This window comes from Copidosoma floridanum, unplaced genomic scaffold, assembly GCF_036245765.1.
Source record: "Copidosoma floridanum isolate Cflo_tuat_1 unplaced genomic scaffold, Cflo_Japanese_pri ptg000004l, whole genome shotgun sequence".
NCBI lineage: Eukaryota > Metazoa > Arthropoda > Insecta > Hymenoptera > Encyrtidae > Copidosoma > Copidosoma floridanum.
In genome coordinates, this window is record NW_028321881.1 from 16,049,300 (window position 1) to 16,074,311 (window position 25,012).

Sequence of the window (25,012 nt, forward strand, 5' to 3'; positions counted from 1 at the left end):
AAAGAAAGAGGGAGAGAGAGAGAAACAAAAAGTGAGAAAGAGAGTATTGTGCTGAGTTTTGCGTTAAAAAAAAAAGAAATTTGGAACACTTTGCAATTTTCTCTTCTTTTTTTACGTATTTTCTGTCCTTTATTGTAGATTTAAGGTGTGTAAGAGAGCAGGAAAAGACGGGGGGAAAAAATGTGACCAAGCTGCTGTGTCCACGTCAACGATTGCCACACTTCAAGAAAAGTATGGAAGAGGAATAAACTCCACTGACGGCTGATAGCCATAGAGATATTTTAGATAGAAGAGGCTAGTGTGTCTTGATAACGCGTAGTCTGCATGAAAAGAGATGCAAGACCAATGTACCATGACAATATATATATATAGAAGGCTTGCGCTGATTTGCTGAAAAACGGCATCGTGGAGTCATATTAATAGCTGTAAGGCAGAACAGCTGATGTGTTAAGTTTCAAATGTAAAGATTTATGCAAATGTTAATGCATTAAGTGCATTATTCATATAGGCGGTGTTGCTGCGCATTTTCAATAATTGTTATGAAAAAAATAGCAAGAACCTGCATTGTATATAAAGCTGTGCACAATGGTTCAGATAAAAGTCAAAGTTTTCACAATTAAAGGAATCTCAAATGTAGTTCTTAAAGTAGATTAAATTATTTGTTCTCAGGAAAAACTTCCTCTAATAAGATATACAAATGCTTGCAAAATTCAATTAATCTTCTATTGCTTTTTTATACGACATTTTTTAACTATAATGTTAATATTATACACGATCTTTTAACCTCATTAAATACAGATTTTCTTACGATGTTACTTTCAGAGAGAAAGAAATGAATGAATGATGAGTATTACAGAAGTTAATTGTATTAAAATCCATTGGACTGTCTGCAGCGATCACTTTTACTTTTCTTCTCACCACAACATGGATAGATACACGCCACGTAAAAGACTTACAGCAAATACACTGTTAAGCCTTTCACGTCCCTTAGCACTATCATATAGTTTGTGCATCAAAATAGACACAGAGCTCTTCTACTGGACAAAAGGGTCTACGGCAAATCGATACATTCGTATAAAATAATGAGTGTTTGGTAGAAATCAATCCTGATGATACTCAAAGCCCCCAACAAAATGTAAGTAGCTGTGAAGTGTTAAAAAAAATTGTTTGTATGTACGTTGTTTCATAAACCCTATCTAATTACTTTTTTTAGGCAACTGACGAGTAAGGGTAACACATTGGCGTCATCAAAAGTGGAAACTTCATTAAAAAGGCGTGGATGCCGTTGATAATCAGGAGTACCAGGGATTGATGAATATAGAGACTGACAATTTAAAAAGGTGAATACGAAGTAATCCTATATAATTGAACAAACAGCGCATGAATAATTTTATTTTTGTACTGCAAACAATTTTCATGTAACGATTAATTGAATAATTCAAACAAAAGAATGCGCTTTCCAGATGGCTTCCAAACTTTTCATTTTACGAGAGAAGATGTTATCTCTGAGAAAGCATGGAGTAGATTTCTTAAATTTATGCCTGTTCAAATATGATAAATAAAGCAGCTTTTCAGAAAGGTTATCAAGAAATTAGGAAAAAAAAAGTACCAAGATTTATTGGAGGCTGCACAAAGAAAAAAGATCTGTTGTTATAGAATTCTTAGAGGTCAGACACAATTCTGCATAATTTTAATGCCAATAAATGATGTCATATAAATACGTAATTTTTAAAAAATAACTTTGAAACTTGATGGTTGTATTATTAGACTTATTTTTAAGTACAAGTGACATAAATAAAGAATAATTTTTTTAATTAGAAAAGTATGTGCTTATATTCGTAGATATATTTAAATACACACTGGATTATTTTAAATGATTTTTAATAAATCTTATGTGTTTTACTGAATAGGTCACATGAGAAGAAATGTCTTCTTAACTTAGGTCAGAGATAAGATGGTGGTTCTAATGGTCAGTCTGAAAAAGCTCGTAAACGTTTAGTTTTTATGCTAGTCAGTATAAATGGATGCTTTAAAACACATACTGCATATAACTCATACGATTCTTTGTCAGGTGATGATAAATCATTATTGTTAACAGAGATACTGATATACTTGTGTAGAAGTTTTAAGCGTCACCTTTGATAGTGACGAGTCGAACAAAAAAATTTTACAGGATGTTAAGAACAAACTTCAATTACATGGACACATACAATTTTTACCCGTTTTTTTTGCACCCCGTATCTTGAGAGCCTGTATATATATTTTATGATGCGTGTTACATGCTCCAGTAAGTGCATAATTACTTATCAGCAAAGGATCATTTCTTTCATCAAAATACCTGTAAAAAAGAGTGGTCGTACACTGTTAAACTAAAAGATAAACAGCTGGTGAAAGAAATGCATTGTAAATACAAAATTAGTATCAAGCTTATTAACTTTAAAAACAAAAGAATAAAAGTCTTTTTAGCAACTCAAGTATTAAATTTTTGCACTTTAGCTGCACTGCATTTTCTAGAGTTTGACGTTCAAGATCCGGCTCTTACAGGTGCTTCAGCAAAATCTCAGTTCTGTACAATAAAAAATGATGCATTTTATATTTTAAATGCACAAAATAGATTCAGTAAAGTTTCTGGACGCAAGACAATAATTGTAAACGACTTACATGATTTGAAAGCAAAATTTGATAAATTATATTACTGAACTTTTTGTTGATGTACCTGTCAAAGTAAGAAAATCTAAAATGAACAAAAACACCACATGACAAAATTTGATACTTTTCATTCGTCAATTTGTTCTTTTTAATTCAGGAACTGTGAAAAAGTCAAACGATAGCATGTTTTTACCCCTTTTTTTACTCTGTGCATGTGCTTGTAGGTGCTGGTTAGAAAATCAGGACACAGGACAGGATAAAAGATTAAGAACCTAGTGACGTGTGTGTGCGTGTGTGTGTGTGTGCGCACGCACGTGTGTGCATGCGTATGTGCGTGTACATGTGTGCGCGCGCATGTGTGTGTGTGTAAAGAATAGAGGAAGTGTGTGAGAAACCATGGGTGCATGCTCGGGAATGCCGATTATCAAGTGTATGCGTGTTTCATGTAAATGTATGTTTTGTCAGTGTGCGCGTGCGCGTGTGTGTGTGTGTTCGTGTGGGTATGCAGGTAAAGCAGAACAAAGGGATAAGTATAGGGGAATTTAAGTTGAGATGAGTTTTTATTTGGCGCTAAGAACTCAGGGATCCTGTACAGTGCTCGACAAGGTAGGTTACAACAAATACATCGTGGTACAAGTATAGAAAGTGTATAAAACAACTATCGTTGGGAACGCTCAGGAACTATTATAACAACAAAACGAAAGAAAAATGACCATAATAACAACATCAAAACAATAAAAACAAAACTTTCAAACACTAAAAGTTAAGTTAAATATAATAAATAAAATAAAGAAAAAGTAAATAATCTAACAGCCCATGTAAGTCAACTACTGTAAAGTTTGAATAAAAACTACAGTTATAAAGCGAACATTGTTTATAGAAACAATTGAATTAAAAGTGAAAAGGTACACATTGCATAACCAACCACAAATTACCATAACTAGAAAGAAATTACCACAGAATGTCAAATGATGATAGGGTTATTAATACTAGGTGAAGTTCCTTGAAGCACATACTCAGTTATTATTCTTAGGTAAGGCAGCTACCAAGTCAAGCTACTTTAAAAACGGTGCTCTTGAAGTCAAGTTTTGAAGTGGGAACCATAAGACAGCTCCTTGATCGCCACAGGCAAGTCATTCCACATTTTAGAGACATAGTTCATAAAAGAGAGTCTTTCACACACGGTTTTTGAATAAGAAATAAGTAGGTCTAGATTACAATGCCTCAAGTATTTAAGTCTGCCCATAAAGCAAAAGGAAAGCTGCTTCCAAAAATAGCCTGGCTCACCGCGATGGAGAGCACCAGCAAGCAGACAGAGACAAACGTAGCTGTGACACTCGTAGCTCTGCTATATAAAACAGCACTAAGATAATACTAGGCAATCACTTCTAAATCAGAAAAACTGGCAGATCATCAGGTCCACAAGAGTTTGGTTTGATGCTATAAACAGTATCCATGATGTCCTCTGGAGTGACATGGCTGAAATAAAATGCATCACGCAAACAATTTACTAGTGGAAGCGGTACCAAATGTGGAGGCCTGACAACTCCCAGGTGACCAGCAAAGTTCGCTCTTAACGTATCGACATCTATCTCGGACGTATCAAATCCACTCAATCCACTATGAGTGCCGAGCTCATTCATGCAACGCTATGACGTCCTCTGGAGTGACATGGCAGAAAAAAAATCATGCAAACGATTTACTAGTGAAAGTGGTACCAGGTGTGGAGGCGTGACGACTTCCGGGTCACCAGCATAGTATGCTCTCAATGTGTCAACATCTATTTTTGACGCATCAGACTTACTCAATTTACTATGAGTATCAAGCTTATCCATGCAACGCTAAAGCTTGTTAGCGTCTCTGCAGCCGGAGAGTCAATTACGACGAAAAGAGCACTTGGTGCTTGATATCCTCACTTCAACATGATTATGATACTGCTTAAATGCTGAGAGAGAATAAGAATAGAGTAAAGTAGAGTAGGATTTTATTAAGTCAAAGGCCTGAAACATGCCACAGTGGTGCGGTACTTGATAAGATGGTTCAGACAGAAGGATATGTGAGGATAATAAGTACAATGATAATTAAATCAAATTTTTTAAGTATATTAATCAAAAGAGACGTACATCATAGTTAAATACAATGAACAAATACAAACCCTAAATCAAGAAAGATAAATATCAATAAGTCGTCTCGCAATTTCTATGCTAAGTTACGTTACTTGAGGCCCCTTAACTAAGTCAGAAGACGACTTTATAACTTGGGCTGATGTTTCTAGAATTATTCTTTGATAAGAAACCCGAGTTAATACGACGAAGCAAGAACTCTATTTATCATTATAATACTTAAACCAAAGATAATGACAGATTTTTGTTTCTGCAGCTAATGGTGGCAGCATTGCTGCTGTAAGCGCTTCTGCTACTGCTACTGTTAGTGGTAGCGTTGCTGGTGGTAGCATTGCTGCTGCTGGTGGTATCACTGTTGGTAGCTCTGCTGTTGCTGTTGATAAAACTGTTGCTGATGGTAGTGGTGTTACTGGTGCTGCTGTTCATAGTAGCAGTATTGTTGTTGCTGCTGCTACTGCTATTGCTGGTAACGTTATTCTAGAGTTGTTAGTAGCATTGCTGCTGCTAGCGTTGCTGCTGTTGATGCTGTTAAATTTTGCGGCAGCAGCTTGGCGTGCATTAATTTGAATTCTTCTAATCACTTTAGTGGTCATCGATTGGTAAATGAAATGGTTGGTCCATTGGGATTGAGCTTAACAATTCGATTAATGCTGTTTCTGTAAATAATACACAATAACTTATTGAAACAAAATAATCAGTAAAAATTTATGGTCATATAACCTTGAATTAATTTTATGACAGTGAAAGCAAAAATTAAAAATTTTTTAATTAGGTTTTTTTCCACACATCTCTGACGTCAAAATATTTTAGCGTATACGAATGTAATTTTTTTATGTAATTACAAACATGCATAATACTAAAGACAAAAAATTTAATTCATTAATATTTAAGAAAAATGTCTTTTTACTGAATAGATGAAGTTAAGTTGAACATTACATATTCTTTTTAACTCTGACCATTATTAAACAAAAAACAATAATAAGACTAAAAAAACTTACCGTCTCATGATGGTAAAGCTATTTCTACAGCAGGTCATGGCTTGGGTGTTGACAACCCTCATTCCAGATTCACCTGTCTCAGTCTCTTGGACTTAGACACTTGCACTAAATTATTAATGAAAAACTTCTTGACCATCTTGAGAGTGAAAGGGTACTGAGAGCTTAGCAAAGTCTGACTTTGTACAAGGATGTCAACTCTATTTATACAAACCATCGAATTATCTTGTTAGGAGATTGGAGGGGGTACTTTTCCAAATGTAAGAGTTAAGGTAGCACTAGATTCTCAGTTGAATTATTTTGGGACATCAATGACTCAGACTGTATGTTATTCGACTGTTTTAATGCATGGTAATGAAAGAGGTAGAGGCAGAAGTTTTTTAAATGTAACTTATGCGATAATATTTGGAATACCACTAAGTCGCTAGAGGTAAACTGCTACTCTAATTATTAGAACTTTTGCTGTTACACGCAGATGCAATATTTATCTGCAAATTGGAGAATTTGAAATAATTCATGTGCATTATGTCTAATAGTTCAAGTATCTACAGCATTCGTTCGAACTTATATACGTATCTCATCATGTACATCTAGTAGATAACGAAGAGTATATGCCCTTCATACAGAAAAACTTTATGCGTTTAAACCATAGAATAATTAAAAAAAAATCTGTATTCATCTACTACAGGATAATAAACAGGCAAACACTGTTTCTGTTATAATAGATGACCTACCACATATTTTAAAAGAGAAATAATTGTCATCAAGAGCTGGGAAAACGCCTAGTAGGATACGGTTGTGACACAGCCTCTTAATACTCTGGTTGTTAGCGCTGAAAAACTATTTACCGCATAGCTCGTTAAATGGAAGTGGTCAGCATCCTGACGTCATACGAAGCAAAATATGATTTCCTGAAAAAAAAAAAAAAAAAAAAAAAAGGAGTCGCATACAAGACAAAGTATGCACTATTCGTACATCATCGTAAGCATTGCTTGCAGAGAAGAGAAAGAAATATTTCCACACTTCCTTTGATTTTTCTGAAGAAACAGGAATATATATATACGGTTTATGCTCCACATGGGTTTTCCCTTTACATTTAAGCCCAAATACCAACTGTGATCCATTTTTTAACTCTATTATAATTTATGGCTGTACAAGGAAAAGTTTTTGCTTCCCTGACATCTATTGTTTTAAATCCTGCTTGCAATAAATTTTTTACCTCAGTTACTTTTACAGCATTATTGCTGACAACTATCATATCATCGACATAAAAAGGTGTATTAGTAATTTCTAATTTTCTGTCCTGGTATGTAAACATGGCTGTGAAGAATAATAATTTGACCTGATTTTAATAGCAGAATTAGTAAAGTGCTCTTTTTATTTTTTTTAATATTCTTGAGCCGACACAATGATTTTTCTAATTTACAAATCTTTGTTATTCGAACTTTCGTCAAGTTCGCTATCGGAAAACCATAAATTTTTCTGCATTCTCAATTTCCATTTAGAAAAGCAGTTATATATCATCAAGCTATACTGTGCCCAAGTCAGTTTGATTAACTATGGCTATGTTAAAGTTAAATTGATTGATTGTCATGTCCTACAAGAGCTTAATGTGGTAGTTTAAGAAAGCACATAAAGCCTTGATGACCGTACTACTATTAACTTCAGAATTCCATTCTTGAATTTTTAAATAGAAAAAATTAGGTATGTTTGGCAGTATGCCTGATATGTTTCGGTTAAATTTAGTCTCTTAAATCCTACTTCACAGCTTTTCTGATAAATGTAAGCCAGAAACTTGATAGAACAATGAAAACGAGACTTGTGTATCTAAAAATACTGTAATTCATTTTGCAAATTTCTCCTGAATCAGCCTCAAAATTTTGTAGTCTCATCGTTAATTTATCTACAAGCAAGATTTTTCTTGTACTTATAATGTAGGTGGGTGTGTTTTTAAAATCAAACTGTGGTTTTAACAGCGTTTGATGTTGGTGAAACTTTTTTTTTCAAGTCTCAGCAGCAACCATACAGAGTTCAAAGCTCTTGGTAACTCAGTGGTAGAGCATTGACTTCTCATTTTGAGGGCTCAGGCTCAAGACTCTGCTCTACCACTCACTTTCAAGGTCTTAATACTTACTAAGCAATATGGCTGTTCACACGTATTGGAAATAACTATGTCATTTAAAATTGAATCATAATAGTTAATCAATCACGAATCACGCAACTTTACTTAAATGCATCACTTCTGGTTTTTTATATTGTTATACATACCCATCTTCTACCTCAAGTGGTTCTTGTACTGACTCGTTGCCAATCTTTCTGCCCTTGAGAGCGAAATGTTAAAACGTAGATTGACGTGCCTTCTGATGTCTAGTTATTTTGAGCAGCCCTTGAGATTCATGAGACTGCTTTCTCTCTGCAAAAATACCTAATCTTAAGTCATCTTACTGTTTTCGTTGTACTTAAATTCTCCCAATTTACTAATTTTATAGCAATTTTTTTTTTTGACAAAGAGGCAGAGTGAAAAGAAATCAAGAAAGACTACTTTATACACCTACATGGAAAGTTATACTACAAATGGCACCTTCAATTATCCAAGATGCTTTCAAAAATACGTAATTGTCGTAACGCTGCTACGGAAGTACTTCCTCCTTAACTGCTGTTCAGTCATATTTTTTACTGTCCACGAGAATAGAGAGCTCGTTAGTAGATCAGCTTCCGTCAAAGGAGCATGCGAAAACCATAAATTATTATACTTATCACTAAAGTAAAGTTAACAAAGTAAAAAATACACTGAATGAAGTTGTGTCAGTGTGCATGAAGACGTGGATCTTTGTCAATTAAAAATGAATGAATGAACGATATGATGTATTTTTAGAGAGTGAAATCTACTTTACCTTATGTGGCTTTGCCACTGCGTCAACAAATTTATTACAAAGTCTTTTGAACACAGGAGCTTATAACTATTTAGATATACTTATGTTAATGATTAACTTTCAAAATATATACGTATCATTAATTTTGGTTTTTTCATATGAATTCGATTCCTAATATCACTTGCAGCCAAAATTAAAATCGTTTGCTTATCGAAAGTTAAGAAATATGGCAGTGGTTAGAACAGTAGATGTTTTATGATTGCTATTGTATATAGAAAATGACCAATTAGTTGTATTCTGTCTATCTCTTTCTCTTTTAAATGACTATTTTTTCACATCTGGCTCACTTGCCTAACTACTGAGGAAATTACTATCAATGATGCTAGAAACTGCTTTGTCTTGTTTACTTCATATTACCTTATAATCGCTGACTAATCTTAGTGACAGCTTTCATTAATATAAAATAATAAAAATATTTCTAAATAGATTTAACATAAAATAAGATCAGGTTATTTAGATACATTTATGGCGGAAAAAATGGTGTATCTAAACAAATTGTAGAGAATGCATTTACTTCTATTCTATAGTGCTAAGAAAAACAAGTTCGTCCAAAAATTTTGCCGTAAGGCCTCTCTTTCGAAAGGTTAATTTAATAGAAAAATCTGAAATTCTTGAAATATTATAGATTGTTAATGATACTTTTTTTGTAGTGCACTGGAACTTTCTTCAAGCACGAAAAAAGTGCAAATGACTTTTAATAGCGTTAATCTTATTCTACTCAAAAAAAGGTATTATTATTTGAGCTCTTTACTATTTGTCAGGTCCAAATAAAATAATTAATTTTACTGGAATAAAGGCACTTCGAACTGTGGACATACTTCAGTAAATAAATGAAGGTACTTCCTTGGATTATTAAACAATTAAAAAAAAAGTTTTGGTACTCGACAGGGAATGCAAAAATGTGAAACCATTTTTTAAAAAAAGCATTTTAGTGTTAACACCTGATTAAAAAAGACAAAAAAGTTAGTACAGTACAGAAAAGTTGAATAAGTTGTAGTATGTAACAAAAATTTGTTGCGTTGTTCAAGGCGTACATAGAATTATCGGATCAAACTGTAAGCTATCAGTTTCATAACTTACTACAATCTAATGCTAAAAATTATTAAATAGTTGCATGTCTTACTTACAATAAGAATAGAAAATAACTATATTTGAATGTCGTAAGCTACACATATTATTGAAAGGATAAAGACATAAAAAAAAGTTTGTAATAGTTGTTAAAAATAAATGAGCCTGGGAAAAGAAATACTTTAAATATATTTTCTATACTATACTTAAATTCATTATAACTAACATTTTATATCCAACATACGGCATCTTGCCTTAGCAATGGTTATCTATACACTGAATATACGTAAAGTCATAAAACATGTATTGATCACGCGAATCGGGAGCTCCTATGCATGCTCAATGCCCAGCATCCTATCGTCACGTGCGTAATTTTGAATTTACTTATATTTTAACAATAGTTTGCCTTGAAAAGTCCTTAAAAAAAGTTATACAAAAAATGTATTTCCCATTCACTAAAAAGTTTAATGATTAATTTTATTTTTTAGAAAGCGCTATCAACAATTTAAACCTTTGATTTACTAAAACTTACTAATTATATCAAGATATTTATCATCAGAGGAAGACACTTAAACATGACCCTTTTCCTTCTATGTGTGGTTAAGAGGATGATACCATAATGTTTGAATTCAAAGTCAGATCAAGACATGTAAGCTGTTCAATATATAAATGTTACATGAATCATAATGTTGTTAAAGATGAATTAAATGGTATAAGAGGATATTATTGTAATTGTGCTAACAGCTTATAAACAAGAAAATGTTGCTCTTACGTACTTACGTAGCAATTTTCTTTGAATCAAAACAACTTTTGCATTATCCATCTTATTACAGGTATTATCAAGAATCTCTGAAGCTACAGAAGTGCTATTATATCTGTGTGACAAAAATAGTCTTTGGCTTGAGATTGATCAAAATAGTCAGAGGAATAACGACATTTTTTTTTTTGGGAAATTGGCTTATTCATAAATGCAGATGTTTAGTCGATTCTGATGCATAAGACATACACAAGACAGCCACGTTCCTCTAGATGGTCGTATGCGAACAGATACATATATATATATACAGTTGTGCAACTGTTTTTTCTTTCACTCACGTGCAGCTAGAAAGACAGAAAGAAGAAGACAATGCACATGAATTAGCTTAGCACTATTTGATAGCCAACGGCCAATTACGAGTCAAGAGAGATAGCAGGGGTGAGCTTGGTATGGCCAATGCTTCACAAATTTTTAATACGTAACATTATCATACGTCTGGCTCTCTTAAGAATCGCACGTATGTTTTTGCTAAGTTCAGTGCTTCACTAGTTTAGACGCATAATAAGGTTGCTTTTTTTCTTGCTTCATTGTCTTGTTTTTCCTCGATCTCGCTCAAGAGATTTTAGAATTACGCTTTCACGATCGTGTTTCATGGCGTCCTCGTAAATAGCGTTATCTTCGAAGACTATCGACAAACATTTAAGGTTCTAGCGCAACGCCTACAATTACTGGCTCTGAGTCATGTACATCCATTCATACCCCCAATTTACCTGGTGCCGTCACCAGGTCGACCGTGCTCCACTGATCAATGGCTCAGAGTTGTACCATCAATATAAAATACACACGTACACACTTATAAAAACGTTGTCTGGCTCATACTTTCTTTTTATTTGTAATTAATCAATTCAATTACTACTTTGTTTCATTCGTATCTTACTTTATTTTATTTGTATTCAGTATAATTTTTTGTTATTCAATAAATTAGGTTTTTTTCTGTTACAACACTTTTTTTCCACTCTTACGTGTTTTATTTATTTGGCATAACCTTTCGATATTTAACCACGAGATTTTGACAAATTGACAAGGCTTCAATGATACATTTTGGTGCCTCCTGTGAGGTGTGAGCCATTCATCTAAATCAATTCAACAACACAGACTCAATCAAGTGAAGTGAGAGCCAAAAATTTTGTTGGTACGTCGAACTGGCGATCCAGCCCATTATTTATCATTCAAGGATATTACTTGTCATTATTATCGTGGACGCTTCCCATGTCCAGCCACCACACAAGCAACTAGGACAAACTATAGTAGAATTTCAGAGATAAGTACCTTCTTATCAAAAAGTTGTATAAAATTTAAGTGTTTCTATACCGTGTCAGTTTGAATAAATTAGAGTAAAGACATTTTAAAAATTTTCTTTCCTCCGTGTAACTATAGTGCTTCTCTCTTTCTGATCCTTATTATTCGTTTATATAAGACACGAGAATTCAAAACTTTTGTCTCAGTTGTGAGTGATTTTTGGAAATAAGAGATGCTTGTGTAATAGCGATTGAGTATGCTTGAACTTGAGCGGGAAAGAGAGAGATAAGAACTCGTATGACGGTTGGTTCGTCAACATGCATCGTTTGAGTTTCGTGGGGACTCGTGTAAATTCGACCAGCATAACTGACCACGTTGCTGTCATGCAGCGGAAGCAACTTAAGTTAAAGGAAGAGACTACGAACTTAAAAACAGCCGTCAAAGATGAAAAACTCGAGCGAAAAAGTGCGTTCATACGTCTTGAGCGTCTTACCATCGCATTTTATGAGTACGAGACGCTTAACGACGAACTTGCCACAATCGACTCAAAAAATGCTGAACTGCTGCACCGTCGTATATGCCTGGTTTAGAGGATAGCTACGTAAAAATCTCACTCTGGGTAAGGAGCATGCCAGCACGAAGAAGCTCTGCGGAGAAATTCTACATTTTTAGACGATCAGTGTCTCTTAAAACTTCCAGTTTCTCAGCTTCTGCGTTTCAACGGCGATCATGATAAATGGCTCTCCTCTTAAAATACGTTCACCTCTATGATAAACACTCGTACTGATTTGTTTCTTTACTTGAGAGACTGCTTAAATGGTCTGGTTCCTAATGAACTCTCGATTTATAATGCTTGTGCAGAAAACTACCAAAAGGCGTTAAAAAAAACTTGTAAATGAATATAACAAGCTGCGTATCCATGTGGGTTAACACTTTGATTTTTATTCCGGCTCTTATTTAGGCGACCCCCGAAAAATTTACGAAAATTGCAGATGATGCTCGTCAACATCTGAGCATACTGCAGTTGTTGAAGGTCAATCTTAAGAGTGATCTAGGCGTGCGATTGTTAAAGAGAAAATTACCAAACGATATCCGGACTAAATAGAAGGAAATTCTTGACTTTAACGTTTATCTGACTTTCGATGAGTTTTGCAATTTCGTGAGTCATACTGTATTTAGGCTTGGCACTTTGCATAGCAACCTGATAATTAACAATAACCTGGGTAATGATCCCAGCAATCGCCGTGCAGAACAAGCTCCAGTCGCTTCAAAGGCATGAAATAACGAGTCTGGCACGTGGCCGTTTGTCACGGCCACGCAAGGTGGCTGCGGTTATTGTAGTGAAAATTATTCCATTTTTAAATGAAAGCCTTTAAAAAATTGTCAGTGCCACAGTGGTAAAACGCAGTCAGGGCTAAGAAATTATGGCAAAATTGCCTTTGCGCCCATCATTGCAAGATGTGTGTACACTTTCACAAAACGCTTCTGTATTCGATCCCGGTACGTAACGGCAAACTTAAGTAGTACTCAAACCGTTTTAAAACTAAAACTGAGTCAGTAAGCAATGGCAATCCTACAGAAAATTCTATGTCGTAAAAACTAGGCATACAAAATTTAAGTTTACCTTCTCATGTGCCACAAGCTCAGTTGATAATGAGTGCTATAGTCAACATGAGAAATGCTGACAGAAATTTCATACAAGCTCGTGGTCTACTTGATACCTGCGCAATCTTAAATTTTATTATCACGAGCTTTGCATGATAGCTGCGACTTCCGACACATTCATGCAACATACCGATTGCTGCCATAATTGAAATTCGTACGGTATCCAAGAGTAGAACATAAATTCATGTTAAATTAACAGATGATACCATCCGTAGGACTCTGAATTTCATGACCGTGCCAAATCTGCCATGTTAGTTCCTAACAAAGTTTTTCCTCGCGATGTTATGAAAATCTTCTCTAACATCTGACTTGCAGATCCGTTTTTCCTCTTGTCAAGATATGTAGACATTTTGATTAGTGCCAGCGTAATCTTATTGATATTTAGCATTGCACAATTAAATATATTGCGTGGTAGTGAGAGTTTAATTTTACAGAAGACACAACTTGGCTGGATCATCGCGGGGGAATCGAGAAAAACAGAGAACACCACATAGGTATCTTGCAATTTTATTTTACTCATCGAAATCGCTTGAAATAATACAGTGCAAAGCTCATTATGTAACACACACTACTTGCAACTCAGACGGTTGATATGTCCTACGCTTGCCCTTCTGGCAGAAAGATATAAATGTCGGTGATTCTAGGTCTCAGGCTCTTTATCGTCTTCATATCCTACAAAGAAAATTAAACGCTTATTTTGCACTCAAATGCGGATTCGAAAAAAAAATGCAGGATTATACTAATTTTGGACACATGTCACATGTAAATCATAAGTTAATAAGTGGCTGTTATATGTCCCATCACGCGGTAATGAAGGAATCTGGCAGGATGACGATAGTCCAAGTCGTTTTTAACGCATCTGGAAACATTTTAATGATTTACTACGTTTTTATCTCCACAGATTTGTCATCACTGCTGACATTACCCAAATGTACCGACAAACTTTTGTCCACCCTGACGGTAGGTCACTTTAGTGCTCGAAGGCAAGATATACGTTCGTCAGCTCAATATCATAACGTTTGGCACTTGCTCCGCACCTTATCTAACCCTACAAACGATTCAACAACTCCTGAACGACGAAAGCGCAAGCTTTCCTCGGACCATTTAAGTATTAAAGGACGACTTATACGTTGACGACTTATTAACAGGTTCTGATACCGTTCAAGATGTCCTCAAAACTCGAAGTGGAGTTATTTCTCTTTTAAGGCGTTGAGGCTTCGATGTATGTCAATGGGCCTCGAATCATCATAACGCATTAAATAATCTTGAAGATTAATTCATCGATCTAAATTACGTTGTCAAGGAAGATACGGTCTTAACAACATGAGGATTCACGTGGAATTCGCATGATGATAAAATTCTTTACACCGGAAACTACGTAAACACATCGGAAAAAATTACGAAACGTGCAATTGTATTGAAAATTGTGGTAATATTCGACCCTTTAGGATAACTTGGGCCCGTAATTTTGTTTGCTAAAGCAATACCACAGGAGTGCTGGAGATCAAAGTTAAATTGGGACTAGTCAGTACACCAAGAATTGTACTTATGATAAAGTGTCTTAACAAACAAGCTTTTCAGCCTTCAAAGTGTTTGCATTGAACAACAACTTTTTATCGAAAACCCCACGCGCGTAGACATTCATGGATCTTGCGATGCGAGTAAGGTGGGATATGGAGCGAGTTTATGTATTAGATCAAACGATGAGTGTATGCAAAGTTCCGAGTTGCTGCATTGAAGAAAATTACGATTCCACGACTTGAGTTATGCTAGGCATAAATTCTTGCACGTCTCTATAAAGAAATAAGCGCTTTTTCTAAACAGACAAATTAATGTTTTAGTCAGATTCCGCTATTGCATTGTACTGGCTTCAAAAATCTTCTCAATTTCTCAAATTTTTTGAGGCTAACCACGTAAATACACAACCATGAGGCGAAATACAGCGTCTAGGAGACAAAAAAAAAATGGCAAAACGTTCGAATAGCAGATAACCCCGCCGATGCCTATCACGTGACCAACCTTCTTCTGACTTTGTCTGAAATAAACTGTGGTTCGAGGGTCATCCTTGGCTGCAATTCTTGGAGGGTTCATAGCCAGTAAGTGTTGTTCCCACCGTCTTGGAGGTGCCAGGTCTAAGAAAAAAATCAGTGCACCGAGCATCGTATTGACTATAGGCACCATGCTCCACAAAAACGTTACAATTTCCATTTATAAGGTGCAGCTGTGTCATAATAGCTTTAGAAACGGCTTCTTAGTCAGTGAGTGTCCACTTATCATGGCGTGCCAGGTCTATGACACACAGCATTACACGACGATTTACAGTGCGTCAAGTGAGCGACCTAATGCTCAAGAGAGCTTCAGCATTCTCCCTGAGCAACAAAGAGCTAGTGATAAAAACAGGGCGGCTATGCTATTGTCTGGTCGTGAATCAGCATGATTAGTCATGCTACCCAGCATGGTCATCGAATGACAAGATGCAACTAGACGTCGAGGCTGAATCCCTGCTCAGAGTCAACGTCCATAAGTTTATGTTACGCCCACAAGCTTAGATTCAATTTTAAGAGGTATGCTGTAGAAATTTCGAGCGTTACTGAAGCATTCTCAGGCATGTCAGTTGCTTGCACCCAGTTGACCATCTTTACTCCTGAGAGCAGTCACAGTTTGTCGCTTGCTACCAACATTCTGCAGCTTACTAGCATTATTACGTCCTCGAAAGAAATGGAAGTATTGTAAGGACAATTACAAAAATGCACCAAAATCTTGGACTATTTTAGTGTAATGCAGTCATGCTTCAGGATGCCAAAAACGGGTCAAAACCAGGGCACAAACAATTTATTAAACTTTTGCAGTGGTTTCAGTCGATTGAACAGAGTTTTCCCAGCTTACGTCAAGTGCAAGACATGATACCTTGAGGGCCTGTCTAGAGACGAGATTGGTCGATACATTTTTCCTTTACGACTTAAGAGAGAAAGCCTTGAATTGAATCAAGGCAGTCTCCCTTCAGCTCATGGAGTACGTCAACAAGAGTATGAAAGAATGAAAAAAGATCTTTAACTTCTTGAAAGTTACTTTAAGTTTATAAAGAAATACGGGCGTACATAATATGTGCATCTTATCTCTGAACAAAAGCTGTGGGACATCACTATTTCTGCGAACTATATCCTGCATCATGCCATCTGGCAGAAAGATAATGGTGGGTGACAGCTGGGAGAAGTTTCTAACACGTCTTGCCTCAACAATGCTCTCCACTGCAGGCCAAAGCTGTAAAATAACCTGACCAGCGTTATCACCCACTGGAGATGGCACCGAGTAGTTTCTTACGCTAACATTAAAATTATATTCTATCAGATCTGAGTGCACACCAAGAATGTGTATCTACAGAGAATCATTTGATGTAAGGGTGAAGACCTACCAGAGACTCACTACATTTTTCCCAGCGTTACGTATAGAAAGACGAGTGCCTCTTACCTTTTTCTTAGAATTTTAAAGAAGACACATTATGATAAGAGCACAAATCTTCTCGAGTGTACCGTATTGATCCATAACGATCTCTACATCAACGACTTCCTCAAAAGAGGTAAGTATCTGAAAACTGCTAGGAGACACTGCGATCAACTGATCCAACTTCTGAGAGCTGGGCAGCTTTGATCTCAAACAATAAATCACCAACTTTCCATAGCTACTGAGTGGCCTGTCAACAGAAGATTTTCTGCTACCCTCTTGGCTGTGCTTAGTATTTAACGATAATAAGGATCTGATGACGCGACACGTCTTGGCAGAACTGGCTCGACTAAACGGCTGGCCTCAACCACCACAGCCACGAAAATTTTTGTTTAAGATCTCTATTAGTTAAAGTCTTACTGTGACGCGAGTCTTTTAAGCTCCATAAATAAACGCTGAAATGTACTCCAAGAAAACTTGGCCAGGCTGACTGATATTACGGTGCCCCGATGGTTTGACTCAGACCCAGACAGCCAACAACAGCTGTATGCTTTTTCCAATGCAAGCAGCAGAGCACTTGCTGCACTGATTTATCTTCAAGTTAGACGAGGAAATGAGCAGACTAGTTTAAGCTTGGTATGCATCCAAACAAAACTTACTTAAAAGGTCAGCAGATTCAGCAAAGATCAGGTATCAGAATGACAATCCCCACCTGGAACTCAGAGCAACATTGCTTGCTGCTCGTCTACTTTTATCCATGGCCCATAGGCTGAGCCAAACAGGTGTTGACTTTAGGGGACCTTTGCAGATCCTGAAATTAAAGAAAAACAAAAGGATACGCTGCTGTTTTCGTTTGCCTTGCAATGAAGGCCATTCATCTCAAGTTACTTGGCGACTTAACTACAGCCAGCTTCCTTTGAGCGCTTGCTTACTTCATAAACTGCTGAGAAAAACTGACGGTAATAAAGAGTGAAAACGCTACAAACTCAACGAATGAGGTTAAAAAAATCATACATTACTAATTTATCTTTGTCCTTTTTTGTCATGTACATTCAGCAATAATGTTCGTACAATTCGTACATGTTTTAGTTGTACTTTTATAAAACTCTTGACGTTTTCATTCGAATCAAAACAATGGATGTAGATAGCAGAGCAACTTTTTATTACTTCGTGTGGATGGTAGTGGGAAAGAAGAGAGTACGTAAGGCACCAACAACCAACACCGTATCTTATTAAATTACGAAAATGGTTTATTTTTGCATAAGAACAAAAAAATATAAAGCGAAAAACTTGCTTTAACTTTACCGCTGATATTACTTGGTCACTTGCATGCGTTTTTGCAACAGCTTTCTTCTAACGAGTATAGAAATTGTACAATTTTACCTACAATTGCAGGTATTACGCTTGATGTTACTCGATAAAACAATTTTCTGTCACGAGGAATCTTCTTCTGCAATAGAGTGACGTCAAAGTTGAAAGACCGTCGTAGATTCGCTTCAAGACAGCTAACGAGAAAAAAGTTACTGCTGCTTTGTGCCTGAGCACACCTCGTGCCTTTCTCATTGCTTACTTGAATTTAACTGACCCACTTAAACAAAGTAAAGCCTCTAGCACACTATACTATGACGCCACTACCTCACAGTTATCGCTCTCACTCGATCATATACAGAACTATTAGGCATTTCAAATGATAGGACAGCCTGCACGTATAATAAACAGAGTGCCTCCTCTCTTCCTTCATCTCTTTATTACTATTACACCTAATTGGCAATTATTGAAACAACGCCTTGTTACTCTACCTAAAATCGACTTTTTAATAATAATTTGCTCTATTGCAAAAATAATTTTTCCGCCCTCGGGTTGTTTTGGAAGGCTGGTACTTCCTCGGGCATTAAAAGCAGTTTTCCGAAACTCTTAAAAAAAAGTCTCCTTTACGAACCTCGTTATGGATCTCGCCTTCAAAATAGTAGTTTGCCTACGAGTTTGAAAAGTCTCTGTTTGCGAACCGAGAGGTTTGCGGCCCGAGCTGAAGGCGAGGTCCGTAACGAGGCTCGTAAAGGAGACTTTTCAAACGAGTTCCGGAAAACTGCTTTTTCACCCGAGGAAGTACCAGCCTTCTAAAACCACCAGAGGAAGGAAAAAACTATTTTTCATACTTATATCAGTGCAAAAAACACCTATTTTTCGCACAATTATTGTGAAAAAACTTGTACGCAACTCGTTCGAGACGATTTCCCGCACTCGTGTGATAGACTCGCACTCGTGGCCGGTGACGGTAACTCGTGCCGTGCGATCACACTTGTGCTACGCACTTGTGTGCTCAACTGGCACTCGTTTCCGTCAACTCCGGCCACTCGTGCGGGAAATCGTTTTTTCCGCACTTGTTACGTAAATAACTATACTTTTTAAGTAAATATTTTAAGGGAGGAGTATCTTAAGTCAAAAAGTGAGCTTTTGATAACTGTAAGCTATGGGTATGCTCATACTATTCAAATACTTTATAGAATTTATATAAAGTTAAGAAATACAGAAATAATAAGTGTATAAATGAATAAATAAATAAAAAAATAAAAAAAAATATGTATTTATATGTATATATGTATAATTATTATTACACTTACCAAGCCTTGTGTTAAATATTTCAATTTTGATTGAGAAGTTGTATATTTTACAACATGAAGGAAGTAACTGTTATTTATATTGGTGTAATATACTAATGAAAAGTTGTGAACTTCTTTAAAAGATGAAGGTAACTGCAACTTAATATCAATATCCATATTACATAGATCACTCATGGTAACACTTATATTTGTCATAAGATTCCATCTACTATTATCTGCAGTAATGTTTAAACCTAGATTCATTTGTTTCAACAATGTTTTTTTATTCTCATACAATTTAATTATATTTATGTATTTAAAGTTAAGTTTACTATGACTTTGATCTGTAGTGAAGTGGACAAATATGTCAAAATGAGATATTATACGGTAGTTCAGCATTGATCTACTTGAATCATTGTTTAACTTACGGCTCAAAAAAGCAGCACCAGACTTTTTTCCCAGTAGAAAATTAGTATGGAAAATTACTTCCCGTACTAGTTCCCAAGGTGTCTCTGCTCTAAAATACACTGTAGTATTATTATTTACTTGTATATTCATAAATACTACGCTATTAAAAATTTCATGGTAATCTTTGCGTAGCCATGCTTTAACGTCCCAGTTTAATCGATTAATAAAATTTATTTTTACTCCTCCAAAATATTTATTATAAATCCCATTTAGGAATGCCTCATACTTCTCCCGTCTATACTTTAACTCTAAAATTGGAGTAGCTAATGGACAACACTTATTCCTTAAGAACACTGTTGTATTAACAAGCACAATTTTTCCTTTTTCAAGTTGAACTAAACAAGTAAAGCTGAACGTATCATGGTTCCTCTTACTTACAATATTTCCTGATATGTTAATGAAATTTGGATTGTTTTTTAATAAATGGCCATCAAACGAGAAATATTTAAGTTGTGATGGTATTTCTAGGCTACCCACTACATTTCCATTCGTGACGTTAACAACAAGCTTCTGCTTTTCACTTTTTTTTAGTTTATATTGTAATTCCAAAAAAATGTCTCCATCAAAATAAATGGAATTGTTAAAAGTAACGAACGTTTCCAGATAAGATAGTGGCCCCAGCCAACTAATAAAAAGAGTTGAAGCTTTTAATACGTTATCTTCAATTGACCATTTTATTTGAAGCTCAACCTGAAAAGTAGTAGGGCTATTAATCCTGTTTTCTAGATAAATAGTAAAAATAAATCATTATTATTAAAGAGAAAACATCACGTAGACATAATAAGTATTTGTTGATTCATTACATTACATATAAATGGATGAATTGATATAAAATAAGTCAGTAATTGTCTAAAAAAATTATTTATTTATTATTTAGTCTACGCCTAAACTCATTCACAATAAGTAGGAAAATAAAATGGATAAAAATAATGAGTAACTACTGTAACGAAAAGGTCTGTTATAAGCAGTCTGTTTAATACGAGGACATCTCTTACAATAATCACGTAAACTTTATTATTGTTAAATATAACTTTCAATTTTGTACTAACTTTTGCAACAAATAACATAATGATTCATACGGCTTGTACTTTCGTAAACACTTAAGTCTATGTTTACTATAGCTCAGCAAAAATGGTGGAAGAAAAATTTAAATGTGTATTTTTTACAGGTATTTGAACGAGTTCAGCCATAAAAACTACTACATTATCTTCTTTATATCAAAAGCCTTAATACTGTCTTTGTATCAAAAAGAAATTCAGCCTTAAGACGATGGGAGTAAATGACGAATATTTAACATTTTTGTAATAAAATGATCTTGCAGTAGATTTTTGATAAGCTTTCCAAAAGCTAGGCTTCTTGTGCTAAAAAATTAATCAAACTTATCAAGTTACACTATTCCTAAACAAATTAACTGAGGTAAGGTCAAAAGTTATATGTTACAAATTTTACCTTATATAAAATTTAAATAGTCATTTGCCAAATTACTAGTAAAACGTCAACCTTATAGAATAATCTTAGAACTTTCATACTGTCTTAGTTTTTGTTAAAAGACCTACTAAATAAAGTAGAGCTGTCTGAATAATTGGTTATGTCAAATTCTATAAAAAAGTCATTGAAAAACTGTACGTTATGTTCAACTTCATAGCAGTAGACTAAGTACATATCAAATTCATAAAAAAAGAAGGAAAAATTGTATAAAAAATAGGGACCTGTTTAGAAACCTTAAGAATTGTATTGCAAATTTTACAATGTACAAATCCTTTTCTAAAAAAGAAAAAGAATACATAATAAATATTTGTCAAACCTTTATATGCAGAAGTTGTAGTAAGAAAACATGAAAAGTTTGATTCTTTTAATTTATGTACTTTTGCATCTACAATTTGAGCTTAGTTGAGGTTGGCAATGAAATACTACCAACCTTACATTTTTTGTAGAAAATAACTCTAAGTAATATTGTCTATGAGTACCGAAACTGGTATCTAGTGGAGTGATATCAACATACGACAGTTTGAATGACAGGTTATTTATGGCTATACACCACTTTGTAATATGGCATAAGAAATTATGCGTTACAGAAACCAAGATATTTTTTATTTATTAGGTATAAGAACCACTGACTATAATTTGTTTAAAATTATACGGAAATTAAATTTCAAACAGTTTCATAAAATAAGTAATGTAAGAATATGATTATTACATAGTTCTTCAGACTTATTTTTGACTAAATTTTTTTAATTCTTAAGTTGGCCACTCGTTGATACAGTGAAATAAAGTGCAAAGTGAGAGCGATGAGGTTGACTGTGTATTGAAATATGTACATATGATTGTTTAATCAATTCTAGCGCCAAACTGTTAAAACTTTTTTATTCCTTAATAAAAAGGTAAAAATAATTATAAGAAAACAAACGCTGACTTCTGTCATAATTTGATCTTTATTGTACCCTACATAATATTATTAGTACTAGATGACATTTACAAATAATATAATCAGAAAATATATTTAAAATTAACAACGACGAAAGTAAAGTACAAAAATAGAATTAAAATCCAGTACCAAGACAATTCAATTTCGCCTAAGTTGTAAATCTATAATGCGTGATACCAGAATAATTTTTTGAAAATGATTGATGAGGAACACAAATGGCAGTAAATTTAAATTCCAAACTACACGAAAAAAATTACATTTGACTTTAAAAATTCTTTCAGAAGGTTTAAAAATAAATAACAGTTTTGAGTCAACAATTGAAACTAGCTTTAGTGTTGCAAACTTTTTTTTTTAAAGTAGTAGGACCCACCGAGGCATTATTTATTGACTCTGAGTTTTCTTTTATTATTTTTTCTCTCATCAGTTTTTCTTGCCTAAGTATAATTTTCCAATGAAAATAAAATTACGTTGGAGCTAAGCAATGGGCTGTTATGAGTCCGTTATAGAAGAAAATAAGAATAAAAAATTTACTACATCAAACTTTCTATGAAACTTAGTTCATAGTATTCTACAAGATTTTTATATAGAAATAATTTTTCTAGGAAGCAGAATATTTAGCTTAAAGAGCAGAAGAAATTTTTTATGTGGTATCAAAGACTTGACATAATACATATGTATTAAAAGAAAATACCCAAAGATGGCTCACACTTTAGCAGTCGTTCAAATATTGTTCTAGTAGTAAAAAAGATCAAGTGGCGTTAGCACAGTTCTAAAAAATTTTTTCCTTCTGTTAAGCTCAGTAATCCTATGCATATCTCATTTCAAAGAAGTAAAAGAATTTTTTTTTAATTTAAAAAAAAAAAGTTATCACCAATTTTTCTAAATTATTATTGCTACTTATGATTTTTTTCCCAAGTATAATTTTGCAATGAAAATTTAATAACGTTCAAGCTAAGCAACGGGCTGTTATTGGTAACTAACTTCTTCATGGAAGAAAATTACACAAAAATAATGGATTGTATTTGAGCTTACATCAAGTTTGTTCTATTAAACATTTGTAAATGGTAATTCTTAACCATTGTTTTTATTTTAAACCATATTAAACTTTATATGAAAAGTGCTCCATAGTTTTGTGCAAGATTTTGAGTATAATTAGTCTCGGGAGCCGACTATTAAGTTTAGTAAGCAGAAAATTTTTCTTTTACGGGGGATCAAAGACTTAATATGATACATATGTGTTAAAAGAAAATACCCAAAGATGGCTAACACTTTAACAGTCATACAAATACTGGTCTAGTAGTAAAAAAAATCAAGTGGCGTCACCATACTTCTTAAAAGTTTTTCCCTTATGTTAAAGTTAGTAGTGCTATGCGTATCTAACTTTAAAGGATTCAAAGAATTTTTCAAAAGTTTAAAAAGAAAGGAAAGGCCATAAAAGTAAAGTTATTGTCCATAATGTAGTCAGGTCAGATTGACGAGCTTTGACCAGCTACAAATAAGGCTGTATATAAGGTTTATGTAAGGTATCACAGTTTAAGCGATATTTCTTTTAAAGATAGACAGCAAAGAAATTTAATCATTCCATATTTTAAAGAACCATTGGTTCCAGTTAAGACCACTTATTTTTGGTTTTTGGTTATTCTAAGGTTGGTTATTTTAACTTAAAATACAGACTTTAAAAGACTATATGTAAACTTTTCTTGAGGTTACAGATTTAAAAAATGCTTTTAACATAATGAGTTAAAAGCAAATTTTTCCTCTATGGAGCACTTGAGGCCTAATATGACTATATTATGACGCTGACCATCATGAGTCGTCAGCTTTTTTAAGGTTTCTAGAAGTAAATGATTTCTGTATTTGACGCAGAATTTTTAACTCTTCCTATTTTATCCTTAAATACAATATGCTGAAATATATAAATACATCAGTTAGGAGGTATTAGATGCGAACCTAGTTAAGTTCACAAAAAGCACTACCTCTGCTGGGCAAAATTAATCATGTGTTCAAAAAAGACAAAATTTTTATTTGTAGAACTCTGATATTGGCACAAAAAATTCTTCCGCAGCCATAGTCAGCTAAATTCCTATTTGTTAAGATATTGACTGAGTTAGTCCATATCATATAGCTTGGCAGAATTAGCGCATGATTCCTTCTAAGTTAAAAATTACTAATTCTCCACAACTATCAGCTCAGAGTTACAACCTGCTTGATAGTTACGATACCAGACTTTAGTTTCATTGGGGCTAATGTCAAAATAGAAGTCTTTAATCATATACTCATCAAAACAATGCTAAAAAAGAAAACTTCTATTTAAATAATGCCAAGTAACTAGAAATTTAAACATGCATGATTTTTTTTTTTTTTAACTAATTCTTTTTCCTGTTATTTCAATAGTAAAAGATGTGTTTAATAGTGTGATAGTCATGTTTTCTATTACTTAGTCGAGCTTCCCACACTGCCAAGGTACATAGTTTTAAGATATTGATTGACTTTTATGGTGCTTGTCAGATTTAGTTAATGATTTCTTCCGAATTGAAAAATTTTAAATCTTGTATTACTACTAGCTGAGAGATGTAGTCTACTTGAATG

General features: G+C 34.3%; 1 protein-coding gene across 1 annotated transcript in view; it reads right to left on the reverse strand.

The window, feature by feature from the left end:
• Positions 1-25,012, reverse strand: part of Apoltp (Apolipoprotein lipid transfer particle) — a 2,496,658-nt gene that overhangs the window by 1,017,764 nt on the left and 1,453,882 nt on the right. Inside the window, exon 24 of the mRNA XM_089596186.1 lies at positions 20,017-20,508. Within this exon, the coding sequence (XP_089452312.1) occupies positions 20,017-20,508 (492 nt within the window). The remainder of the gene's footprint in view (positions 1-20,016; positions 20,509-25,012) is intronic.